At 49.1% G+C, this 27,691-nt stretch overlaps 1 protein-coding gene across 8 annotated transcripts in view; it reads right to left on the bottom strand.

Annotated features, from left to right (window-relative positions):
- Positions 1–27,691, bottom strand: part of TCF7 (transcription factor 7) — a 75,228-nt gene that overhangs the window by 21,837 nt on the left and 25,700 nt on the right. For all 8 annotated transcript variants that reach the window (XM_064458308.1, XM_064458309.1, XM_064458312.1 and 5 more), the window contains exon 4: positions 1,918–2,050. In XM_064458308.1, coding sequence (XP_064314378.1) covers positions 1,918–2,050 — 133 coding nt within the window. The remainder of the gene's footprint in view (positions 1–1,917; positions 2,051–27,691) is intronic.

Below are 27,691 nucleotides of genomic sequence, written 5' to 3'. Positions count from 1 at the left end.
TGCGTAAGCCAGAGCACAAGTTATTCTTGCTGGCCCAGTGGCTGGGGCACCAGCCACTGACTCAGAAGGTCCTGCTTGTATTTCCTTGTCTGCGTGTCCTTGGGCTACTGTGAAATACTTTAAAGGGATGCTGTGAGAATGAGTACGATGGTGACTCGCTTACACTAAGTGATAATGGGAGATATTTCAGCGATGAAAATAGAGATGGGACACATCCAGAATGAATGGGGAAGGAAACCCTCGTTCCAGCAGTGCGGGGCTGAGCGGTGCAAAGCTGATCACAGCTGCACCATGGAGGCAGGTCCCAGGTGAGGATGATGATCTGAACCTCTCCGTAAATAGGACCTGGGGGTCGCCGGGGTGGACAGACTCTCCCTGCCTCTGATGTAAATGTACAGGGTAAATGGGAGAGACTGAACGTGCCCGCACTGAGGGTGCAGGCGGGTGTGCAGCCAGAGGGCAGCTTCCCAGAATTACTGACCCACCACAGAGATGAACACTTAGGGACTACTCCACTGCTGATCATAGCCTCCATGGAGGGATATAACCAGCTCACCCCTTGGGTGAGCTGCTCCTGCATTGCTTAAGGCTTTCCAGGCTACCAGTGAGTCCCTGGAGGCAGCTCACGGCGAGGGGCTCTCGGAGGGGGCAGAGCTCTGCAAGGCATCTGCGAAGGCAGCGTGAAGGGAGGTGTGTCAGGTCGCCTTCCCAGGAGACTTGGAAATCTGCACTCTTCCCCTCGAGATTCGGAAATCTGCCATTAGCTGAGCTTTTAATAGGTTTATTTTGTTAACTCTTTGTATTTTTCTGCTGAGTGTATTATGCTCTGGTGGCTGACAAGCAATGTGCTGGCTGGAAGAAAACCAGGCTGTGCCTGGCTATCTTTTACACCGGACCTAAATCCTCCCCATCAGCACCCCTGATGAGTCCAGAATGTGGCCTCCGGGTTCAGACCGGGGACAATCCCAGCATTTTAGCAATTATGTTAACTTGGCAAAGCCGATGTCTTTGGGACAGTTTGAATCACTCTTGGGTGGGGGGGGGCCTTTGCCCAAATCACAAGAGTTGGTTTTGTGCCTCTGTTTTCACACCAATTTCTGGGCTCTGCTGGTCCCTGATTCCTTTCCTGAATGTAGTCTGACACAAAACTGTGAATTTGCTTGCTTTCACGTGAAATCAAGACCAGGTTTGTGCAAGAGCCTGGGTAATGTGAACTGATGTTGAAAGATTCTGTTGCGCTAACATAAAGTTGAGAAAAGTTTGATTTTACACTCGGCTTGCCAGTAACCCACAAAGAATGACGGGCTGGCGTGAATTCCTGTGCACATACCTATATTTTACAGTTCAGGGTTTAACCTCTACCTACTGTACTTTCCTCCAGAGCCTCCTGAGCTAACTGACGTGTCCTGGACTCACACAGGAACCCGAAGAGCCAAACCGTGTGACAACCACATAATGTGTGGCTACGGACACACGCATATAACAATCCAGTTAGCTATCAGACACCAATCCTATTTAGTCAAAATATTTCCTGTTTCAAGCATTTATTTTCTCAAAATGACAACCTGACAACAGTTTGGGTATGAGTCAAAGGAAAGATTACTTTCCATTTTCTGGTTGACTCTCAAGCATCGTCTCGTGGGCTCTGGTCTGGTCTCAAGTTACAGGAGAGCTTGCACAGAGAATTGAGCACACTTGATCAGCAGGGTTGGCGCTTTTGATATCAAACTCCTCTTGACCAAGATTACAAAGCATTGCCAATAAGCTACATAAACTCCTACTGCTAAGCAATGCCCCAGTTGACCAAAGCTCTTGACTTTTCTCATTAATTTGGGACCAGGGAGGTGACAGACTTGATCTCAGTGGTCTCCAGCACTGTCCCCCTCCCACCACGCAGATCCCCAGCGGTGCCACTACCTTGTTTCTGGTTGATGTCGGCGGGCAAGTGGGGCGAATGGGAGCCGTGGCTGAAATGGTCGTTGCTGTACGGGATGAGCGGGGTGAGCGGGTGGACTCCGTGCGACGGCTGCACGACGGGAACTTTGTTGGACTGCAAGACACAAGGAGGGAGAGGGCTCAGAAGGCGTTGAGCTCTGTGAGCAAGGAAGGCCAGCGCCCTTTGAAGTCCTGTCATTGCAAGTGAGGCTGGACATTGCTAACAGTCCCCGGTGTCTCTCAAAAGCAAGGCAGAAAAAGCCCTTGCCTGCTTAAATAAACACTACAGCATCCTGCAAGAAAAACCCCAAACCCAAGCAGTGACAACAGCTGGAGACGATTGCATGGGTAGGTCAAAACCAGCTCAAATCAGTGTGAAGTTTTCAGCATTCAGAATAACTGTTTTTCATTCATTTCCAGTATCTTTTATTCCAGGATGAATTCTACAAGCATGTTACCCAATGCATTGCTCTTGTTTTCTGCCTTGTACTACCACAGGGTCTAAATCTGGACTTTCACATCCTGCACATTCACTCTGAGAGCCACGCTCGGGCTTTCCTAACCGGGGCTCTCTAGCAGGGAGAGCCATGCTGAGGGCAATGCCTTTGAAACTGTGATGTGGTCACCAGCGAGCCCTTGGACTGAAATTCCCCTGGGTCTGAGCTCCAGTGCTGGGAGAAGGACTGGAGGGAGCTGAGGCAGCAGTGCTGGGGATGCAACAAACCCAGCAAAAATTAAAAAAAACCAGTCTCCTCTTGCAGCTACTCCTGGTTATACACAGTGAGCCATCGGAGCCCGACATCTTTGTAAAAGGTGCTCTTTTGTGAACACAATGGGGAGTACTTCTGCGTGTTGGAGCAGAGAGAGGGGAACCTGTTCAAAAGAGCTGTAAGGAAAACACACACACACACGCTGCCGTCTACCACCAGCCTCCTCGCCTCGAGCATCTCAAGCTGCTCCCTACATGCCCGGTTTCGCCCATGGTTGCCTTTAAACCCAAACTGACTTCGCCTTGGTGGTGGAATGTTAGGATTTGTCCCAGATAAATCCAGAAAGAGAAACAGGACTGACAGCACCCTGAAATGGGGAGAAAAATGAGACCGGACCAGGTAAGACAGCCCTCCAGGGGTTAGGAGCTGGGTATTGCTAGCCAGACCTCTTGTGTCCCACCAGGACATCTACAGATGATTTGATGCATGACTTTTGACAAGTCATTCACAATCTCCGGACTTGATTCACTGGCGCCTTTCACTTTGGTAATGATTTTGCTCAGGCAGAGTGAGCACGAAATGCCAGTTGGCTTTGGAGGAGGTGGTGCAGCCGGAGCTGGTGGCTCTGGAGGACCTGTCCTGGAGCTCTCCCTGCTTGCACAGCAGCCTGAGAGCCCTGGGCAAGTCCTGTGTTTTGCATCGCCGCTCCGAGGAGGAAACCCATGGAGCGGAAAGGAAAACAGACTAATGGAGATGCCGCTTTATATCTGCCTTTCCCACAAAGGTTTGCTCATGCAAATAAAACCCAAGAGGCACGCAGCTTTGCATTTAAGAACGATTGAAAACCCTAATTCCTGATGCTTACCAGGTGTAGATTTACTGTGTACAGCGGGACACTGGGAATGTAACCCCCCACCCCCCGCTCCCGGCCCCAGCACAAACTGGTGTGGTACAGGAGTTCCTGTCCTACAGCAGGGCCATGGGCTATGCGGTTTTCCCATCGAGAGCGGTGCTGGGCTGGCTCCTGCTTAGTTAAACACATGTTTGGAGCTCTGAGCTTTTACTATTCTTGCCCATGAAATGAGATGAAGAACAGCTTTTCAGTGATATTTCTAAAATCAGCTATGGTTTAGCTTATTTAAGAGCCAGAAAGTCTAAATTAGGGATATGCAGCTCTATGCGTACATTTTAATGTGACACTGGAGCAGAACGAGCTTGATGCTGAGCTGTTTTGAAAACCTCAACTTAAGCGTTTCTGCCTTTCAAAGTGGGGCAGATCTTTCCTTCCCGTTCACACCGTGCCCGATCCAAAGCACAGCACCATACACCAGCCAGCCTCGCTGCCTGACGACCGTTAACAGCTTTTGGAGCAACGACAGAAGACCCAGACCACTAGAAAGGCAGTTGAACACTCCTAACGCTGATCCACAGGATACCTCAACAGTGAAAAGCACAGAGCACGTGCGGTTAGAGCAAAGGCACGGGCTGTCCTTCTTCCCTATCAAAGCAGAGCATGGCAGCTTGGCAGTACGACAGGTTGCAGCTCAGTTACTCACATTTTCCATCAGTTCAGATGGGAAACAAGATGTTGCACCAGTAAGAAGAGCTGGCCTTCCCCATGTCCCTTCTACTTTTGCACTTGCTTTGCTCAAAAGCTTTTCTCCTACTCTTTAAAGTCATAAAAAGCTGGTGGGGAAGGATGCTCAGGAGGGAGGCATGACAAAAATTTCTGCAAGAGGCTATTCATCCCCCTCCCGCTTCCTCCATTCAGGAGTTCATTACAGGAACCCATCTCCCGAATTGAACCAAGGGAAGAAGGAAACGATGCACAAAGATCTGGAGAAACAGAGAAGTCTCCTTCATTGTTGATCCCCAGTTTATAAACCGCAGCTGCTAATGGTCGCCGTCGATGGCCATGTCCGCAGCTCCTGGTCTTCACCAGGTGCGCTGTGGCTGCCGCATACGTCTTCGCTGTGAAATCATACCTCCTTTACAGAAATCTGTACGTCACAGAAATGGTATTGATTCCCCTTTTTTACAAGGTCTAGATTTAGTTCCTGCAAATGAGCTGCAGCACATGAACCTCGACGAGGCTTTCAGAGCCAGAACATATCAGCTGACAATGTCTTACTCCATTAAAATTACCCTGATGTGAATGTTTTCTGCCGAGGGGGCTGATTTAACACGAGGGCAGTTGGTTTGCTATCCTCTCAGCAGGTCCCCTGGGAGGACACGGGGTGGTGCTGCTTGGGGCACTGGGGCGATGCGCTGTGGTTTGGTGAAGCATCTTATTGCGTCTCCTCCGCAAAGCCGTGTTTCAGTACAGCTCAGCGGCGGTGACGGGGCTGCCGGCTATCCAGCCGCCCAGAATAACGCAGCTGGCGCCCAGCGTCACGACCCCAAGCCCAAGCCACCCCAAGTCACCTCCCATTCTTTGGCAGCCACGGTGGGACACGAAAGGGCTCTGAGGACAGCTTTGGCTCACCTCTCCCAGCACAGAGCCTTGAGGGCAGGTCGGGGAATGAGCTGTGCAGCCACGACCTCACTACAGAAATGAAGAGGTGCATTTACAGCAACACCAGAACAGTACTTCCAGAGGGGACGGTGCAGCAGAATGGGTTTTGCCAGCCTAGAGGGCCTTTTTCCCTCTTAAATTTGCTAAATTGCAACTCTCCTGAGCGCCGACCTCCCCGGTGAGCGGCGCCTGCTCGTGTCCCCCTGTGCCTTGTGCCGGCAGCCGGTGCTGCTCTGCGCTGGAGCACGCACCAACCCCGCAGTGCATCACCCTACTGGCATTCATCAGCCCCCATCAACCTGGCTGAAAATAACTAAAGACTATGAGGGAAGAAGCTCCCACTCTGAAGCCAAGAAGTGACTTCAATGACGAGAGGTAATTGGATGAGCAAAAGGAAAATGCAGTCGCATTAATTATTAAGAAAGACTAATTGTTGGCAAGGCAAAATTAAGAGACCTCACCGCTCACGCACGGGTGCCTGACTGCGATAGAAGCTCGAGGCTAGCTAGAAAACTCTCCTTTCGCTGAGCACACACAAACCCAGCAGGTCTTTCACAGGAGGATCACCCTCACCATCAAAGCCGCAATGTTATGCGGCTCCGAGGTGCCTGATCGGGCACAGCATCCTTTGCCTCCGCTCCCATCCCACATCACACGTGCCCAGCAAGGGCTGCAGCGTGCTCCGGCCGCGGGCAGCCGTGGTGGTATCCAAGCCTGCCAGCACGGTGCTGGTTGATCAGAACTATAAATGAAGTTTTTTGAAGTAAAATGTGGGTTTTTCATTAGAAAATGGTGAGAGATTGTAATCAAACATTTTCTGGAAAGCACCTGGTGTTAGCAAGTATTTTGACTCATTTTTTAAAGACTGATCTATTTAGTCGTTACACACTAAAAATGAGTAGTTTTACTTTTCTGGCTTGACAGGCTTTTTTTTTTTCCTTTTAAACTTTAAAGCTAATCTTAGCAAAATGTAGCACAGAAGGTCAAGAGCCAAAATTTGAGAGAAACGATCAAACAAAAAAATTTCCATGAACTGCGACACTCTTTGGGTTTTTAGCTCTGTGAAAATACTAGAAAAAATTGTAAATAATTTTTTCAGCTTGGATCAGTTTAGGAAAAGAAACAAATAATTAAACAAGCAAATGCTTTGTAATCCGTGAAAGCTATTCCTTGCTGCATTTGAGAGCAGCTATTAAAAGCAGCAGCGGTCACACCAAGCTGCCTGGGTGGCTGCTGGGGATCCCAGCATCCCGCCGGTGCTGGGCTGCACCGCTGCTCCTACAGACGGCAATTTTCTTTCATTAATTTTCTGCTGGGAGACAATTCATATCTAAAATAAAGCAGCTTAATTCCGCTGCCCCTTCCGACACGTGCTGTCCGATTTAGTGAAACATGTTCTGTTAAATTTCATGACGGCTGCACCAGGCACCCAGGATCGGTCCTCGCGCACCCGACCTGCATCATGGCAGGCTCTGTAATACTTTAAAGAAGAGTGAACCCGTCTGCCACAATTCAGATTACACCGACTGAATACAGGTGTGCATCTTCCAAAGTCGATCTTGACCTGCCCTGTTGCACACAGGCACAAAGCATCCTTCCTAGGAATAAACCCTTCTTGGTTTTGATGACTGTATTTCAAGAGTTTTTATGTTTTCCCCCAGAATCTGGACAAAACCAACCTAAGTGAAAAGCTGGCTTTTTTCTTTTTTTCCTTCTAAGGCAAAGTCACATAAACGATGCTGTTTTGTAGGAAAGAAACTTATATTTTTCAGATTTCCCATATGTTTGAAATAATAGAATGAATTTAAGACTTTACTCTCACTTTATAAAAGCCACCCACCCCTAAGCCCCCAGGAGACGCACCACGCTGTCAGCCGACTCTGAATGTGCCGTATCACCTTCCTGCAGAACCAGGGTATCATTCACAGCATCACCCGGCTCCCCGCCCTGAGGGGGGAAAACTCCACTCAAGTTTCTTCCACGGGACTTCTGGACATCTTAATCCTGCTATGCCACTTCTGTACGTTTGTTTTTTGTTTTTTTTTTTTAACAAGGTGTTTTAACAGCTACTCTGAAATGAGAGACTGTTTGTTTGTAGATGAGCCAGGTGGGGCTTCATCACAGGACAGTGGCTCTGGGATTCTGCAACTTCTGCAGAGTCAGCATCAGAGAGGTGGGGGCTCTGAGCTCATGGGGACCCCGAACGCACACGGGATCTCATAGGCGTAGGGGACTTTACACACATAAGGGACCTGAAACACATGGGAGGCTGCAGGTGCTGCGAGTCCCATCAACACAAGGGGTCCCACGCACATATGGGATGCCCTGCACATAGGGGACCCCACGCACATAGAGGTTCCCATGCACACAGGGAATCCCACCCACACAGGTGACCCCATGCACATGGGGACCCTGCAGGCCAGGGAACAGGGACAGACTGGCAGGACTGTGCACAGAACCGGCGCGGCTGGGGCCCAGCACCTCTGGGGGCGTGAGTCCGTAGGGTGCTGTACTTCCCATGGAGGATAACGGGGTGCTGCCTGCCTTGTACGAACCTCAGCTCCCAGGCACTGAACACATTCCACTGGTGCAAAAAGCACCAGCCAACACCTCGGAGAGCTGAAATCCCTGTAGTCAGCCCAAAAGCAAGCAAAACAGGGACCAGCCTGCTGGAAAGCTCAGAACCATGGGAGCCGCCAGCCCTCCAGGCGGCCCCTCCATGGATGCGGAGGAGTTTGCAGGGAGAGGAAAGCCTCATAACCCCACTGTGATGCCTGGAGCCGGGTGCCCCCGTCACCCAGGCCATGCTGGCCCTGGCGGCAGCCTCCCAGGTGAGGGGAGGCTGGAAGCACCCCGGGGGGCGCAGGATCCATCCCCCACGGCACGGCGGCACGAAGCGCCCTGGTGCACGAGCCGGCGGCCAGGGAGAGCGCTGTGGTTTCCAGCCTCGCCGGGGAGCCGAGCCGCGGTGAGGCGAGATTAGTCACGTCACTTTCAAATTTTCCCACATCGCCGGCCCCAAAAATAGCAAAACGAAAAAGCCGTGGGCCAGCCCGACGGCAGCTATCACAGGGCGAGGGGCCTGGCCGAGGGATGGCAGCCTGAGCCGTGGCGGCTGTGTCATGCCGGCGGCTGTCCCCACCAAGGCAGAGGGGAGTTTCAGCAGCCCGAGAGCCCCGCGCCGCCGGCTGTGCCCTGTGTCCAGCTGCTGGGAGCAGCCCCCCCGGCTCAGTCCCGGCTCGGGGCAGGCAGATGGATGGGGCGAGCGCTGAGCACGTCTCTGTGCTCCTCTGCCGTGCTCCGGTGTCTCCGGAGTGAAAGCCCTGGGTGCAGCACACATGTCGCAAAGTGCAGGCTGGCCCCAAGACACCCCAAATGCATTTGCTTCGACGTCACTTCTCAGAGAGGGCAAGATGAGTCGACACGAAAGCTATGAAAAACAAAACCTACAAAGTTTTGCTGTTGCTGATTCAATGAGGAATTAATTCCTTTTCACTGCAAAATTAGTCATCATGCCACAGAAAAAAAGGTATAAGGTCAGGCTGCACCGAGCACGCACGGCTGCTGTGGACGGTACCTGTTACTGGGGGTGGCCTTGCCTTTTGCTCTTTATGCAACAATCAATCCAAATTAGCAAATTATTAGGGACATTATTGGGTACATCCCACAGCATCGGATCTGCTCCCGGGAGGGCTCGCAGGGCAACGCTGTCGTTCAGGATGCTCGGGGACCTGGAGCCTGTGACTCAAACCCAGCCCTGCACTTTCAGGGTACCTCCGAGTTCTGATAAAATCTCCCAGCCTGGGGCCCCACACCATGTCAGCAGATACCTTCACCCCTCATTTCCCCGTGGTATTGCACAAGGAGATGCTGCGATAAAAGATCACCCCAAATACCCACTGCAGACTGTTTCTGGCCCTGACTGCAAGCCGGAGCCCTCAGCAGCCCGCGGGCAAAGGCAGCGTCGACTCATTTCTCGTCTCAGCGCACTTTTTTCTCTTTTCTCACTTTTGCTGCAGTCACATCGCCCCAGCCCGCTGCCGCAGCAGAAAGGAAACAGGGAAAGTTAAAGCCACCCACGCTCAGGCGCTGCCCTCGCCCAGCCGTGCACCCCTCTGGCAAAGCCGAATTTTAGCAGTAGCAGCATCTCCCTGGCCCCTGCCCGGGCTTGGGTCACCCAGCACGGCTGCAGCACTGAGGGCCGGATCTGGCCCTTACCCTCAGCACCACCAAGGGTTCCTCCAGGGACCAGAAGGCCACGTCTCCCGTGACCAGAAGAGCACCGCTGCCCCGCGCACCCCATCTCCGGCTGGCCCAGAAGCGCTTACGAGCAGCAGACAAACAAAGGGGAAAGTAATAATATGCAGCTATTAATTCTTGCATTCATTCTGCACATGAATTGCAGCAAGGAGATGATGGGTTTAAGATATACTTGGCACGTAGAGGGAAATATTGTCCTTGCTCGGATTTTTATCCCTGCACTCTATGTTTTGTGGTTGATGGAGCAGTATTCCCTCAACACTCTAATTTCCCTCCCCCCCCGATTTCTTTCAGTTTCTTTAAAATCCAGCTCTGCTTTGGAAATGCTAATAAGGCACCTGAGCATCCCTGCTCTTTTTTTTTTTGCACATCGAGGGGGATGCACACGCCTTAGCAGCAGAACTCAGCCCCTGTGATGCTGACCCCCCCCTGCGACTCGGATGTGCATCACAGTGGCGTCAGGGGACTTGGCTTGGGTACTGGGGACAAGTTCCCCAGCATTTAACAGCTTCTGTAGCCCAGCACTCAGAGAGGCGGCCAAGATCCAGACACGATGGGGACAAATACAGGGAAAGAACTTCAAAACCTTTAAAAAGTTCTCTGTGACCTTCTGTGCTGCTGGTGGTTTCTGTTTTTAAGCAATGATGGTTATTATTTTTAAGTTAAACTCTGCAAGGGAAATAGCTGAGCTTTTCGCCATTTACGGGCACAGGAAGAGCCGTTTCACTTCTCAAATATTTATCTTCTAAGAGAAAGATGTAGGTGGTTCTTTGTGAAAAAAAAAAAAGAAAAAAAAAGGCATGGAAAAATAAAGATCAAAAGTGCCTCCCAGAGGCTGCTCTCTTATGGTGACAGAGGGCAAGTGCGGAGGCAAGTACACCTCATACTGGAGAAACCCCCCCGAAAAATGAACCTTTGTCATCGCCACCCAATGTTTACAGTCCCATTCAGCAGAACAGCCACCTTGCTCCAGAAGCCTCCTCAATTGTGCAGAAAGTCCCCTTGCTTGGCGCTCGGCTCACTCGGGAAACGCTGCTGCTGAGATGCTAAAAGCAGCTTCGCAGCGGTGCATCTGCTCAGGAGGGGACAGAAACACCCTCCCCGGGCCTGCACAGGGTGACGGTCACATTTGGCTTCATGGAAACAAATGCCGGGACAATATAACCCAGGGGCTGCACTGCAGCACCAAACCCCGGCTGTTTTCTCCCAAATGCCGGGGTAATATAATGGTGGGGTTGCATCACACCCCCCCGGCTGCTTCCCCTGTCCTGCAGCATCCATCCCTGTTATTGCCTCTCTCATGCCCTGGGCTACAGAGACAAAAAAAAAAATATCTCCGTCCCCTTCGTGCTACGTGGTTCTGCGAATTTGAATCAAAAGCTGCAAACCCTGGAGTTACCGGTAACACTTGAGGCTTTGAATGAGAAGGCACTTACTTGACCTGCGGAGGCTGATAGTATCTGACCTCCTTTATTTTGCTCTGCTTCTCAAAGGCGAGCGGTCGGTCTGATACCCAGAATTAATCAGGAAAATGTCCAAGAGGGCAAGGCAGGAAAGGAAAATAAAAGTATGACACAGAGCCAAGGCTTGCCCTTCGGTAAGGCTCGGGACGCTGTTTCCAAAAGCACCAGAGACATCACCCTCTGCGTGCCCCGCTCCCGGGCAGCACCAGGACCAGCCGAGCCTCAGGGTGCAAAGGCTCGGTGAAACGCAGAGGGTTTGCACCCTGCGAGCTGTGTCCCGGTCTCGGCACCAGCAGCTTGGGGGATTTTCACTCATTTTGAGAAACAATTTTCAAACCCTCTGCCCCAGCTGGCTCCTGGTTCGGAGCCGAGGTGGCTTTGACGCTTGGGTTGTCGTATCCCTCCCTGCCGAGGATGGAAAATTCTGTGAGATTTCTGGGTGCATCTGCCGGCGCAGCAGCCCGGCAGGATCCCTCCAGGTGTCAGTGCCGCGCAGTTTTCTAGAGGCAAACGTTTGCCTCCTCCGCATCCCCTGGGCATCAGGAGAGGGCACCCGGCTGCTCGGCTGGGCTTTTCTTCCCATTTAAAACAAAAACAAAACCAGCCCATGTACTTGAAAGATCGCAGGGGAGTTAAAACACAAAACCCCAAAAAACTCTGATGTGATTTAAAGCGTTTCGATTCTCCAAACATCAGAGGGGGTGAAACCTGCCCCTTTGTGCTGCAGCAGTGCTGGGGTGCGCGGCCAGCGCGGGTGACACCATCCTGCTGGTGTCACCATTGTCACCCGGGGACCTGGGCAGCAGACGTGCCACAGGACTTTTGTCCCTGTCCTGAGGCTTGGGATGGGACAGCTGCTAGCCCCTCCTGGCAGGCACTACACTTCCATTTTATTTTATTTTATTTTATTTTATTTTATTTTATTTTATTTTATTTTATTTTATTTTATTTTATTTTATTTTATTTTATTTTATTTTATTTTATTTTATTTTATTTTATTTTATTTTATTTTATTTTATTTTATTTATTTTATTTTATTTTATTTTATTTTATTCCATTCTATTCCATTCTATTCCATTCTATTCCATTCTATTCCATTCCAATCTGCAAGTCACAAAGCTCCATTTCAGGCAGGACCTCACCATGTGAGAAAGCCGCTGGTTGAACAAAAAGACAACAAATCAGAAGTGTCTCACCCCGTCTGAAAGTAAAACCCTGACTTTGTGACTGGGCTGTGAAAAAATAATAGTAATAACAGTAATAATAATAACAACGATAATGATACCGCAATGCTGCTGACTTGTTCAGAGAGAGCTTTCTCCCATGGCATACGACCGCCAAGGCCACGCACTTGCATCAGACGACACCAAGAGAAGATCTTTTAACATCTCGGAGCAGCCGTGCCCAAGCAAATGCCACCGGCGAATTAACAGATAAGACGAAAACAACCAGGGATGATAATTTATAATAGTTATCGACATTCTTGGGTACGCATTTCCTCGCTACAGTGAAATCCTTTGATATTTATATGGATGTCAAGCGCGTTTCCAAGGTGGATGGCCCCGAATGAATGAACCGCGGCTGCTCCGAGTCTGCTGCGGGGTCTCTCCCAGGCCTTCCCGCAGCATTGCTGCCGGGCAGGAGTGCTGCTGGGACAGCACGGCCACGGCCGGCACCACGTCGGGATGTCGCTCCTACCGTAACATTTATTTTTCCAACCAGCTGTGAAGCCCAAGGGGCGAGGGCTGGGGCGAGGACCATCCCTCCCCACCGGCTCCCCAAAACCCATCGGGGACCCCGGGGCAGGAGAGGGGAGAGCTGCCCGCTGCCCAGCCCGGAGCTGCCCCTGCGTTATCCTGATCTGCGCTCACACTTATTTCCCAGTTTCCATGATAAACAGCTCTCTGGAGGACACAGAGGGAAGATAATCGCCGCCGGAGCCGACGGGATGCTCTATTGACTCCCTGCAGCTGTAAGGCGATAGCAGCTTTCCTTGTTGCTCACTTTCAAGGGTGACGTGTTTACAAAGAATGCTACAGCCGCTAATCCTGGATGATACCCTGTGTCTGCCTGGGAGAAATCCTAATTTTCTTGATAGGAAGAATTAGTTCCTTTAATGCTTAATACCCCTTTTTTCCTCTGAAAGCAAGCGTTATTGTGCAGAGTGGAATAAACATTTTAATTAAAAATGTGGAATTTATCTTCCAGTCAAATTCGTACGAGCCCCCGACGATACGTCAAACTCCGCTTTCCCGTTTTGAATCTCTCTCTGATCTCTTAATGCGAGTGGCTGAGTTAAAACCTGGGCTCGGTGGATTTGCATATAATTAGAGAGCAAGGGAAATTAATAGGGAATTGAATGATTTTCTCCTCTGCCCATCTGATGTTTTTACCAGATTAAAAAGAGTTGATTTTTTTAATGACTGTAAAAATGTATTAAATATTATTTAACCTTTTTTTGTTGGGGGAAGGGAAGCAGACAGACCAAAGAAACAAACTTATACATATGATAATGAACGCCTCCTATCGTGGGAAGCAAATATCATTGTAATTAGGATTAGAAAGGAATCCTAATTAATCTTGTCCTGCCACTTGACTTCTAGAAGTTCCTTAAATGTTGCCTCCAATGAGATGTAAAACAAGGAGCAGTTTAAAGGCTTGCCAGCTAATCCCTGCACACAGCGGTGAGGAGCTGCCGTGGCCATCGGTGGCATGGGGCGAAGGCTCCCCGAGCCTCCCTGCCGAGAGCCGCCTGATTTAGGAGCGAGTGGTCTGATCCTGGCACGTGAGCTGGATCCAGACTGAAAGGGAACATGCGGCTCTGCTGCCTAAAGTTCCTAATTCCCCGTGACGAACTAGGTAAGGAGAAGCAAGCCAAGAGAGGTGGGATGTACCACGTACCACAGCAATGCCTGACTCCATACAGGGATCTTTTCAGATCCATTACTATGTTTTCCTTCAGTATCATCAAAATAGTCCCTTTAGCACTACTTATTGGGCTCGTTTTCAGGATGGGACTCAAGGTAAGGGATGGGAATAAACGAGGGAACTCCAGCGCTGCACCATCCCCACCCCATGCCTCGATTTCATCTTCTCTACACTCATGATGATAAAGATTACCTACCGTGCTGGTATTAAGTCATACATATTTTAACTCAGCTCTTGTCATGTGTCATCTAATCCTGTTTTTCAGGTATTGAGATTCATAGATTTAATTGCATAAGATTTTACTATGGGAGTGGATGGTCATGAGATTATTTTCATCTTTGGGTCTCTGTATGGAAAATAACTTTCAGAGAGCCTGTTCCAAACTTCAGACCCTGGTTGAAGGTCTCATTTTCTAAATACAGCTAAATACAGTGCAAGGAGGTGCCGTAATGGGGGATTATACCTTGGACTAGTAACGAAACAGAGCAAACTTCCAGCTTCATGCTAAGTAATAAGTAATAAATGAATCCTGCTATGGCTAGGTTGGCTTCTCAGCATATTTCTTCCAAGAACTCCAGTAAGTTTTTGGCTATGGCTTTATGAGAACGACTGCAAGCGCCAGCCCGGGAATAACATAGTTAGTACAGACATGAAAAGTTTTCACTTCGAAACCAGAGACCACACAAAATGTGCCCAGTCTTGGATTTCATTTTAACCCAGGCTGATCAAAAGTTCACCAGGCAGGACTGATCAAAGACTTCACGGTGAAAAAATGAGAAAGTCACAATTTCATATGGTTTTGATGAGAAAAATAATTGATGAAACTTTGCTCTTTCAACTTGGTTTTGCTTTGAGTTTGGGGGTTCATCCGAATACAACAAGCAACGGGCACAAACCCGCAAGGGCTGAAATCTTAGTACTGTTTTAATGATCTAGTTCTTACTATGGGAGTTTGCCACATGTTCCAGGACCGCATGGGGTTGGGAATTTTAAGCTACATTATTTATTTGTGTCAGAAAAACCAAGCCATGGAAACCACAACTCTTCATAGGGTACATCTTCACCAAAGTTTTGTTGGGAGAAGTTTAGGTCCAGGACGGAGTTTCGAGCCACCTCCTCATCGACACGCTCTCCTTCCCAGGAGGCAGAAGACCTAAATACAAGCTATGCTCATCCTGAACCTTTCTTTTTATTTTCATGCTCTGAGAAGACTGCAAAAGCAACCTTCTGCTGGACTCTGCTGCTTTAGATGAACCACGCTGGCCGACCACAAAGAGGTCCCGGTTGCCCAACCCCAACCGGTGACAGCAGCTCGAGCGTGGCAGCTGGTGGCATGTGCCTGTTCCCATCACCACCACAAATTTGAGATACCACGATTTCATGCAGGTGGCGAAGGAGAAAAATGTTAAAATAACAACTTTTCTGGCTGAGGTCAGACTTGTTTTCCAAAACAGCTCGCCCTGCGAGCTCGCCCTGCCCCACGGTCAGCTGCGACAGAGGCCTCCATGAAAAAGGTTTTCCAGAGATGTTAAACAAAGCAGAACTGAGCAAACAGAAGGGTGTGTATGCAGCCGGCCCCATGCTAGGTAGGGATCAGGGCTGCTGAAGTGCAAGCAGGCAGCTGTGTCCCAGCACATCCCAGTACATCGCTGGTGCACAGCTCTCTGCAAGGTCTGCCTCTACTGGCGCTGGACCCGCCTGCACCGTGAGACCCCAGCGATGCCACCGCGCGGGATGCTGGTGCCACCAGAAGTCTCCCCAAGGCAGGTGACTGTTTTCCTTTAGGCAGCTCATTTTGGGGGGTTGGCTGGGAAGTGGAAGTGGTTTCTGAGTTCCTGCTGGGGGTCACCTCAGGAGAGCATAGGGGTTTCAGCCCTCATCGACATGCGAAAAACCTCAGGATTTCCATGGAGGTGTTGGCTGAACTCGCTGATTTGGGTCCTGTTCTGTTGCCATGAAATACAAACTGATTCACTGCAGTTGCCGCAGCATTTGCACCCATTTAGATGACAAGAAAAAGAAAACGAATTCCAGAAGAAGGAGGACCAGAGGATAATCCAGGGTACCACCAGTATATCAAGCTTCTGGCATAGATTTTTTCCTACCCAGATAATTAACTAATTCAACCCACTACCAAGGATCAGCTATTAACTGTAGGTCATTTTGTAACACAGACTTTTTTTTTTTAACTTAACTTTGTAATATCCTCTGTTCTACTACAATAATTGACAGCAGTAGTTGCTGAATGATGAAACTGAGGTTACACAGAACATCAATTATACTAAAAAAATACATCTACCACACCTACATGCACACAACCTCCACATGCCTACAGTGCAATTTTTCAGCTTAGGTATTATTTAGGGCCTGAGCTGGAAGTCCATGTGTCTCACATCTGCTTTCTGAAAGTCTGGGAATGAAAAGCTTCTCTTGCTATCAGGCCAATGATCCACTGGCCAAAAAAAAACCCAACCTGGCTTCAGGACATTACCGCACGATCAAATCCTATACTAATATTTAATTTTTTAAAATAAAAGTGCTCCTCGTAACCAGTGGATTGCTCGTTTGCTGAAAAATCCAACTAAAACACTATTTCCATTGGGTTAGGATTTACATTTTTCCCTGCAAAGTTTGCAATGGAAAAATAAACCCATCTATCTTATGGCCATCATCTAAGCTCCTTAGAATGCAAAACATAAAAAACATACAGATTATAAAGGTTTACGCTCTTTTACACCTCTCTTGGTTTTAACTGAAGTGCTACACAGAGAAAGCAATTTCTTCTTAAAACACATGCTTAATATAGGATCTTCCCTCTAGTTTTTTGACTGGCTCTCTCCACTCTTTGGGGACATGAAGCAGCCTGGGACTTCCTCAAGAACTAAATCCCCAAACGCAGCCAAGACCCAGTCGATGGGATTTAGAAGGAAACTCCATCTCAGAGCAGGCGAGTCTGTAAGTCCCGGGTTGAAGCGTTTGGGGGTGACCCTCCCAAGGGCAGAATAACGTGCCCTTTGCTCAGGTCGCTGCTCCCCAGCCTGCACCCGCATCTCCCTGCGCTGGCCCCTGCAGGGACGCGCCACACCGCATCTCCAGACGGCTTAGCAGAAGTCTAACAAGCCAGATGTTAGATTTATGAGATACAGAATAAGGTTTTTAAGTGTACAGGATGCTTCCCTAATACAATCCATGCCAAAGACAAGGAAAGTTTTCCCACCGACCTATCTCACCTACGGCCAAAGACACGCCGCTATCTCCAGTGCTGGCAGGCATTCATTCAGGTTTTGAGAGACTGTAAAAGCGGGAGATGCTACACCTCACCGGCCTCAGAGATTTCAGGTGTTTTATCCGCTGCATTTTCATTTTGTAAATGTACATAACCAACGCAGGGTGCTTTTAGCCTGTCAGACGCACCGGTTCTGCAACACCGTGCGCGGTAGAAGCACAGTATGTAGCGAAGAAAATCACTCGTTAACTTCTAGTTTAACAACAGCAGGAAATTTTAGTCTGTTGAGCTCTGCAATGTTTTAACACCTCTGCTTTGACTCGAATTTACTCATTTCAGAAACCCTCTTCACTTCCCGGCTGCGCTCCTCGCTATGAGAAGGCACCTGCCCGCGCTGGCTCTGCAGCTGCAGGCGCTCAGTGCAACGTTCCCGGCTCCGGCTCCGCAGCAGAACCGCCCCGATCCCAGTTCCCAACCCCACCACATGAAAGGCGACGGGTTTCGGAGAGGCTGCGCGCTGAGCAAAGGCCACAGCGCTACATCACCGGTTATCTCCGGCGCTCGGGGTTCCTGCGAGAGCCCCACCACCACTCACCCGACGCTTCCCACAAGATAAATATTTGTTTGTTGTGTTACAAGGAGACTGGTGACACGGCCCATAAAACGTTGCCTTTAGTCGATCTCTCTTATCTTCACATCTATCTGCCTCGGCGTGACTGTTTCGGATTTGTACGGGGCTATATTCAGACCAAGAGTTTAACAGCGATTGCATTTCTTAACTGTAAAGTGTTTTTCAGGGCGGAGACCTGTTATCTCCTGCATCTGAACACGATCGAGCTCAGCAGGCACATTTCTGGTTGTGATCTTCACCGTGCAAACAGTAAATATTGCTTATAACAGGAGATTTTATATAAAATATTTATATACATTTTATAGAGTAGTGTAATAATAACTACCATTTACTGACCAAGCTGTTACACTCAGCTCGGTGGCATTTGTCTGTCTGTCTGCCGATCCCAGAGACAGAAAAGGAGCGGAGAAGTTACCGAGGAACAGAAGCTAAGGAGCATTTTTCCTTATTTTGTCTTTAGGACAGCAAATTTTGCCACTGATTTCAACAGGAGTATTGCCTGGCACTCTACAGCCATTAGCATAAAAATCTATGAGGATTAGAAATGGGTTAGAAAGAGCACAAACACGTGCACAGACACGCACGTCAAGGCAAACACGTGCACAAACACACACGTCAAGGCTCTCCCGCACGCCATCCCTCCGCCCCAGCAGGAGCTGAAGCACGTTTCCAGTTTGCAGGCAATGGTTTTGTGCAGAGAGGTCTTATACCCTGCAACCCCTGCAACGCTGGCTCGGAGGTGCTCAGCCGAGCTGTTCGGTGGGCTCGTTCCCTCACGTCTGCAGCATCGCAGCCCACCTGTGTGCTGGGGATCGCGTTTTCCGTGCTAACAGAAAAGGTGCAGCCAGTGCAGCTGCGATCCGCCCCTCCTTAGCCTTCCCAGAGCTGCTGAGCACAGTGTATCTGTAGGGTGCCTGCACCAAGGAAGGAGGAAATTATTCTGAACCGGTGAGAAAATGGCAATGAATTACCTGGTGCTTACGGACAAGGCACGGTGACCCCAGTACAACGTTAAACTCAGCCCCGTACCAGGAGGCGACACCGGTCAAGGTCTCGATGGCCTGCACCCAGCAGCGCTGCAGCCTGGCGGAGCCGCATGGGAAACGACGGCACGTCCTTGCCCGGCCAGTTTCTGGATGACGGCGCCGGGCACAGCCCACAGATTTGGCCAGGCTCTGGGGATGCTGCAGCTGGAGGGTGATTTGGCCACGAGACCAAATTACTGCTGAGGCTTCACTGACATCGACACAACCATAACACGCACGGAGTGTGATCCGGGAACATCCCTCCCGGCGAGGAGGGAGGAGGAGGTGCCCTGCATCCCCAAACAGGCTGCTGGGCGCCGGCACGCTCACCCCATCAGTCCCCGAGCACCATGCCCGATGTTACCGCGAAGTGGAAGGGAAGCACCCCGCCAGCCCTCCTCATTAATCCTCGGGCTCGTTACGTTATCAGGACCCAACTACCCCCATTAAACACAATCCGCTTGCATGTTCCTTCTAAAAAAAAAAAGTATTAATATTTTAAATTACTATAATTTGTGCTCGGGACTAATAAATCATAATTATTCAGCAGAAAACAAATTGTAGTGTGGAATTTAATCCCTCATATCTACTCTATCTACTATAAACTAGCTACCAGTGATCTAAGAATGAGCTACCTGGCAATCAGAGATTACATGATTTATTTTTTTATTTTCATTTTCCATTGGGTGTTATCTGAATACCTGCAGCACCTCTGTTCTCACCTGACGTGTCCTAAGCTCTGCTGGCTGCAATGACATCTGCTGGTGGTTAGAAACCTCCTCAGCTGGCCCAGGTACTTTTATTCACTGTAGTTAAGAGAAGCAGCAATGTGCTCCTGCACTTTTGGGTTTTGTTGTCTGGTTTTTTTTCCCCCCGCTCAGTTCAGAGCTACGGAATGGTATTTATGCAAAAATGAATAATTTTGCTCTATCTGAACAAGCTCAAGAGGTAAAACTCACTGACCCACCCCAGCAGTCCACAGAACCCAGCGCTGCTCTGAAACTTCTCAGTGGTTTCTTTAAAAAGCCCATGTGCCACGGTTAAAAAAGGAAGGGGCGGGTTTCACCGTAATGGAAGAGTCTGTGTAATTATAAGTTATGGGATTGTGGCAAAATCCAGAGCAAAGAAAGGCATTTCCAGTGGCAGATCTCCAGCAGTTTCACGGAAAGATAACCTCAGTTCTGTCTTTGGGTGGCAAAGACGTGTGTTGGGAACAGGGCAACGGCAAAGGACCACAAGGACTTGAGTTTTGTAGGGCTCCTGAGCCCACAGACTAGAAAACATTTTCCTTTTTCTTGCTCTGCTAATGAGCATCCCCTATCTCCCAGTGAGGCTGCAGCAACCCCACCGCCGCTGTGCTGGGTATTGCTACCCAACGCACCGGAGCGCCCAAGGAGCCCACGAGCTGCTCCCGACGGCGCAAGGCCGTGCCGTGCCAGGGGGACCTGAGCGGTACGTGTGCTGCCGGGGCTGCGGGGCAGCGGGACAGCCACCGCTTCCCTGCGGTGCCACGCCGCGCATCGGGTGCCCAAGCGTCTTTAAAAAAATTGTCCTCATTGGGTTTGGGTCTCGCTGAGAGCTCATTATCTTTATGCTAATGGATGAGTCTGAATCCTGGTTCCCTTTGCACCAGGAGTCCTGCTACCAAAGCCGAGGCGCGCAGGGAACGCAGAGGAGACACACCGCCAAAGCCAATGCATTTCAAAATCTGGAGGCACGCTGCAGATGCCAATACGTAAAGGAATTTGTCATAAACAATCCTTCAAATAGGCCAGCCGTCACAGAGGGTGGTGTTTGATGGCGTCTTTTTGCTGAGACTGAATTCCTCATGCTCCTGCGCCACAGACTTGAATGCTGATTGCAACACCCCTGCCCCGACCAGGGTAAGACAGCTGGCACCCAGGCAGGACACGTAAGGAAGTATTTAGAGTCATCCCTGTCGCTTGGGATTTTTTGCTAGAAGGTACATTACTAGAAGAAAACCACTGTAATATAATTTTTTAAATTTCTACAAAAATCAAGTCCCCAGAGTACAGAGAAGGGAACATAGCCTGACATCACAACTACTCTACTTAAGGGCAACGCTGCTCATCACCACTTACTACACGTGACGGCACCTCTCTCTTCCGTGATATTGCAGTAAGTTAAGAGTCATTTAAATTCTGGAGATAGTCACTTAATGATTTTAACGGGAAGGGGCTGCAGGCAGATTTCTCGCAGGGAGAAACTTTTAAGTCCAGCAGCCATCCCACGCCACGACGGGACGCAGCCACGATCTGTGGACTTTCAGGCCGTGCCAAGAAGCGAGACGATGGGTGAGATCAGGGCAGGTTGGAGACTGAGGGACACAAAAGGGTGGTTAGATTTTGCATGGCACTGAAGACTACCAGTCTACCAGCTTGGGAGCTTTGAAGAGCCCGATTTGTAAAATCGAAAGAAATGAAAATAAAATAATTAAATAACTCAGAGAGCAGCCAACAGACTGCTCACCTAGCATTTTCCCACCTCGGGCAGGAGCTCTGATTAATGCTAATTAGCTTATCTTCACATTAGATCCCGATGATTCATCACTTACTACCCCAGGAATTATGACGCACTGGGGAGAGATATATTTGCAGATTCCATGGGTGTATGCCATGTCTGGAACACTTAAATGATTTTGGCATGAAAAGGGACCAACCACAAGCCCAGCTAATCAAATCAGCATTTCTCAACCTACACCTTCCAGTAGTTATAAAGAAGATTCAGAGCAAAGACAAGACTATGGCACTGAAGACAAATTTATCTGCCTCATCAGTGGTGTACAATCTTTGCAGAACAAAGGGCTTTATAGGCAACCTGCCAGGAGCCTGTGGCTGCTCCTCGTTTGCATATAAATTTAAAAAGAATTTTAATAAGTGTTAAACGCACATGATTATTTTTTATTTATAGCTGAAAGTAGGTGTATGCAGCACTTTATAAAACACAGAGAAAAGAAAAAAGTACCTTTGGAAGTCTGAATGGAAATCAATGGAAAAACCTGTGACTGCCTCTCTGAACTAACTTCTGGGTACGTGGCTTTATTCTCCCATGGCCACGGGCACAGTGGGGATGGGTTTGAATACGAGCCTCCTCCTTCCATATGTGATGCATCAAATCAGAAAGGCTGCGCTCACAGATGTGTGCGCCCCCCGGGATCGGTGCGCAGATGGCCGGCCTCCCCCGTACCGCCGGGCGACTGTCACTCAGCACGGGTTTGGAAATGGAGGAGCACATCCTCACGCAGCTTTGACGGGGGGTGGTCTGCAACACGGGGGCATGCGGCTTGGGGTGGACTTTGGCCTCACGTGCCTTTGCATTCAGTTGCTAGCAAGCATGCAAACAGCCCGGAGCTCCTCTTCTTCTGATAGTTTTTGAACTGTTGATTACATAAATCCCAAACCCTCTTTTTATATGTAAAACAGGAGTATCTGCCATACTCCTTCCAACTTTATTCTATTCTATTCTATTCTATTCTATTCTATTCTATTCTATTCTATTCTATTCTATTCTATTCTATTCTATTCTATTCTATTCTATTCTATTCCTTGCAAGGAAGGGAAGGTCACTCCCTCGCACTCTTGGCACCACCAGGACATGCCACCTGCCTGTGTTTGTTGTAAGCAGGGTTAAAAAAGAAAAAAAAACCAAAAAGCTGCACTTTTCTGTGGGGGTTGAAGATTCAGCTATCTTTCAAAAGCCATGTGGAGTCATGAAACAGAAGAGATCAAAGAGTTACTTGCGAACTTTAGAACTATTACTGGATTCAGTGCCTTTGCAGTCAAAGCATCGTTACCTCTTCTGGAATTCAGAAGAATTTCCCCAGGAATAGATCTCTGCACCACTGCCGAGCTGCACGCCATCAAAGCACCTTATTTACAGGAGGTTAATTAAGGATACTGTTCTAGCCCAGTCATCTCACAGTGACGACATCAGAAACTCTTCCTTGAAGCCTGTTTGTTCCAAGGAAGACTTTTGTCAGACCGTGCACCTACGGCACCAATTTCTTATTTTATCCGCGTGACGGCAGGCAGGGAAATCTGGGACAGGACGCTCCCCGACCCACTCGCCTGGGACAGGAGCACCCATGACCAGAGGCATGCCACATCATCAGCACTCTCCCATTTTTTCCTGGCTTATGGCTCCTGTGAAACATGAGCCTAAACTAAACCCTAAATTTAATGTGGAGAACGATATTAACCCCAGACCCAACCCCAGTCCCAACTTATGGGACCCTAGATCTTAGCTTTGTTTCTACCAAAAAAAAGCATTCCAGCAGCTCCATCTGGATCCCTTTTCAGGCAGGCTGAATACAGCTTGCATCTTTTTGGTTCGGGGAAGAGTTTTGGTTAGGGTTAGTATTTGACAAGGGGAAAGCGGTGGTGTTGAGGCTGGAGTAGGCATTAGGATTATAACCAGGATGAACAGATGAAGTAGGGTCACGAGAAGGTTCGGCGGAGGCTGATGAGCAAAGTGATGGGAGAGGCCATGGAGCTCTTTGAGACAATTTTCTTCTGGGACTGGTGATGGCTGCATGAGTTTGGGAAGGACCAGAATTACAGTTTTATCAGAAGAAACTGATCAGCTAGGATAATAAAGGGATTTGGGAGACAGCATCAAAACTAAAAGTTCATATTGAGTGAGTCTGTGACTCCTTTGAAATCTGGGGTCACCAGGACTCATTGGAGCAGTGAAAGGGCTGAGGTTGAGGTCAGGGTTACGGTTTGAGTCCAGCAGATTACATGGTGGACTCTGAATGAGTGGCCACATCTGGAGCCATTATTAATCTCAGAGTATATTTAGTTTGGGAACAGGGAGACATTCCTAGGGCTGGGCTGACTCCGAGTGTAGGATTTGGGCTTGAACCAGGAGAAACCACTGAGATTGTGCTTTGGAGGAGGTCACCGGAGCAATCTGAGAACTGCTGAGTGCCCCTGGGCCACACTGTCAACCATGGCCAGCAGGGCACTGATGAACCAAGGCTCAGGGTAGCAGGTAAAGCTCAGAGGAAAAGCGCCTGCTAAATAGTGTATCGTGGGAATTCAGAAGCAGCTAGACTGTCTCATGGCTTTTCTACACCAAATCTTAATCCTAACGTCTCCTCCTCCTACCAAGTGTCTCCCAGCAGCCCTAATGCCCGTGCAGGTCAGTGCTCTGTCCTGGTCCCCAGGCTCTGTCCCGGTCCCCAGGCTCTGTCCCGGTCCCCAGGTTTCAGCTGCAACTTGTGCTCATTTAGTTCATCGGTCTCTACCAGCCCAGACCTTAACCCTAACATGTCTTAACCTAACCCAAAATCAGATTTTCTTTTTTTTTTTTTTTTTTTTTTTCCTAAATTGTACATTCAAGCAGAATCCTCACAAAATTGTTGCCATGTGAAAAATGCTCATGTCTTGGTTCTCCCAGTTGCGGCTGCTGTTCTGTATCCAGCTCATCGTGGGTCTCCGCACCAGTGAAGGATACAAGGAGTAAATGAGAATGAGAAACTACACATGAGATCTGTTTCCTCCAGAGCAGGCTGACTAAACATGTTATGCTACAGACTGTAAACCTTCAACACTGCAGGAGGAATCAAAAGTAAAAGCAATTATGAATGTGGAAGGCAATGCTCTCACCCACCCCATTAATGCATAATGATAAATGCATTATCAAGGACCCCAAGCGTCCTTTGCATAGGGTCTATACTGGGACATATATTTTTTTCCCAGTCCCAAAGTGGAAACCTTCCATTTCAGATGATGCATTGTATATCTGGCCAACCATACTTTTCCCCCTTACCTTTTGAGTAACAAACAAATAGTACCACCACTGAGACCCTCATCCTGCCCTTCCTTTCATAGGCACAAGCCACAGGGAAATGGGCAGCAGCTCTAACTGTGCTGCTAATGGGCAAGGCACGAAAGGACTCCTGACCCTCCTTGTATTTTCGGGCTTTACTCCCTGGATCTTGATCTTCAGCGTGTTTGGCAGCAGAGCAGAGGCAGCCTACGTGAGTCCTGTGCACAGGTAACTCTTCCTGGCTCTCTCAGCCCCTGCGGAAGGCCCATACCCTGCCTTCTCCCTGCCACAGCCAAGCTGGGAGGATACCGTCATCTCCGTGGGATGCTGAAGTGTATAGGTCTTGCATGAGCAAAAGTAAGGAAGATTTTTATGCCTAATTTCTGGGAAAGCACTTACAAATTAATGATTTACAAAGACTTCAACTTGCCTGCCAAGATTCACAGAGGCTAAATGTCTGTTCAGGTTTGTACAGAACATGGCTAAGGTAATCTCCATCAGTGTTGAGTCCCTGCCACCGCTGCAGTGAGCTCCTGCCGTGCAAAACCTTCCCTCCACAGCTGGGGGGGGTGGGGTGGGGGGTGTCGGAGCTCCGCTCACCCACTGCTCCGAGGTGGCCACAGGCTGCTGCTCACTACCAACCTAACCGCTCTGCAAACAAAAATGGTACGAGGAAATCACCCTACAGCAGCATGTGAGTGTGTGTTTATCTGTATTTGTCTGTGCGCACACCGAGGAAGTTAATTTTAGTTTCACGTCTGAAATTCTTCACTGCTCGAGCTACACGGTCTCCTTTGCCTTCAGTCTGTGTGTAGTGAAGTTCAGGTGAAAAACACCATGTCTGTATTTTCCACGGTAAACCACAAGGGGTTTAAATTCACATCACTGTATTTGCAAACAAGCAACTTCTGCATGCACAGAATTCTGTTTCACTTGAAACCCTCACCCCCAAAGTGTCTTACGTTAGAGCGCGTTCAGAAAAAAGAAAGTTAAATTCTCGACCACAAGCAGAAAACCTCACACTGGCCCCAGTGTATCCTGTGTACCATTAGCGAAATAAGAGCCTGTGTTTTGATTTCCATGCCATGTTGTCTTTCTGGTCTGGCTAGGGTTGGTCTAGACTGTATTCTGAACAGAAGGAGAAGCTAATCCTTCACCTCCCTCCCCTGTGCATCTCTGTGATACGGAATGGGCCCAGGCATTCTCAGGCACAGGAGCAGCAATAATCACCCTCCAGGACCACACATTAATTTGTTCTGCTCTGTTCCTAAATTCAGTCTCTCCGCTTCAATTATCGCTTTTGTTTTCCACCCAACCCACAGCATGGGACTTTGCAGGCTGGGTATTTCAGGCTCTAGGGCCCAGATCCTAATTCCCCATCTCTGCTCCTGGCTTCCCATGCCATGGGAGCCTTTTCTTTCCTTTATACATCGACCAAAGAATGGGAAGCAAACCCAGGGCTCTAAAAATACTTTTTACCACCCAGACACTTCATTATATTGCTCTCTTTTTAGCAGGTGCTTTAAACAGAAACATTCGACTGAGGGAAAAGAAGATTAATCCGTTTGTGAATGACCAGATACTCTCATTAGCACTGGCTGCTCGTCTTTTCTTCAGAAAGTTGCACCACTGAATCTGGCTTGCCTACATTCTTTGTAGGTAATGTAATCCTCATTTAAAAGAGAGTTTGTGGCTATCCAACGTCACTTGTTACCTCCCTGCCACAAATAGCAGTGGAAGGCAGAAGATGCAGAAATTAGACTTTATTGTTGACTTGCACTCTACGACGTGGTAGAGGCTTAGTCTACTGTGACAGAAGCGAACTCAAAAATGGGGACAAATGAGCTGAATTCCTTGCCCCAGCTCCTGCAGCATCAGCACTGGGGCAGCTCCAGGCAGCGATGCCCAGCGTTTGGGGACAGGATGAATTTGGGATACACCCGGCCCTCGCCACAGCTCCAAGTACCTCCCTGCGTGCTCCCTGTGAGTAATGAGCATTATACCCTGCCGACTCATCCATTACTCACAAGTAAATCCATGCGTGCTGGCTTGGAAATGAAACATAAAAAGAGATTTTTATATAAATATCTATCTAAACATGTTGCTGAGATTATTAGCTGGACTGAAGAGGAAAGTACTATGCAAGGCCATGTTAGCAACACTCGCCGGGAGGGCACAGGAGTTATTTCTGGCATTTCCAAGGAGTGGCCCACCGCTTGCTGATGGATCGTTTCCAGGCATTTCCACTCCTACCTGTGATTACAGTAGCTCAAGCTTCTTCCCTCCCTCTCTCCGGGCATGTTTTTGGGCGACCCAGCAGTAGCTTGGATCTCCACAGCTGGCGGTGGCCCCAGCACTTCAGCAAAACTCCTGTGCTCTCTCCATCAGACAGCAGAGCTGACTCCCCCTCCTTTCCAGCTGATTTTACCCATCCTCTTTGCACAGGAAAATCCAAATCTCTGCGAACCTGTTGTTTAAGGGAGCAGGAGAGCAGAGACCAATATCCAGCAGCTCTCAGCATGCTCTGCTCATCATTTAAGAGGCAGAGTTTCAAAAAATACATCAGAGTAGCAACATTTTGCTCCTTTTCTGCTCTACCCTGATCCTATGCTCATGGAATGTGTTATGTCTTAACCAAGCGCACCAACGGGCAGAGCGATGCAGCCCAGTGAGTCACCCTAAATAGCACAGTACGTTCTACGACTGAAGTGACGAACCTGACAGCCATTTCTGCTGCACATGGAAGTCAGGAAATTCCACATATATGAAACGCAGAGATTGAAACAGTTGATATAAACCAGCCCTTTCCATAATGCTGTTCAAGAATATGCTATGCTACAACGTAGGGCAACGGGCAGCGCTGCAGAAACAGCTGAACCCCAGCGGGGTACCCGAGGATGCTGCTGTCCTTAGGCACCGACCTCCTGCGCTCCTGTGGGAGTTTGGTGCCGGTGATATTGGTGTCACTGGCTTAATTCCCTGTTTCATAAGCACCACTCTGCTGCTGCACCTCCTCCCTTCATGTGTGATCTACCTGCTGTCACTGCGCCAGCAGTGACGGAGTGGCCCTGGGATGCAGCTGGGAAGTGAGGGTTCAGCACCAGTCGACATGGGGATGCAGGACAAGGATGCGCTGGAGACACAGTCCTCTGCCCCAGGAAGATGCAACTAAATACCCCCACTGCCCCCCGCACCTGTATCTTCC

Source organism: Phalacrocorax carbo, chromosome 8, assembly GCF_963921805.1.
Source record: "Phalacrocorax carbo chromosome 8, bPhaCar2.1, whole genome shotgun sequence".
NCBI lineage: Eukaryota > Metazoa > Chordata > Aves > Suliformes > Phalacrocoracidae > Phalacrocorax > Phalacrocorax carbo.
Note: the sequence above shows the minus strand (reverse complement) of the source record. Positions and strands in the feature narration are given on the sequence as shown.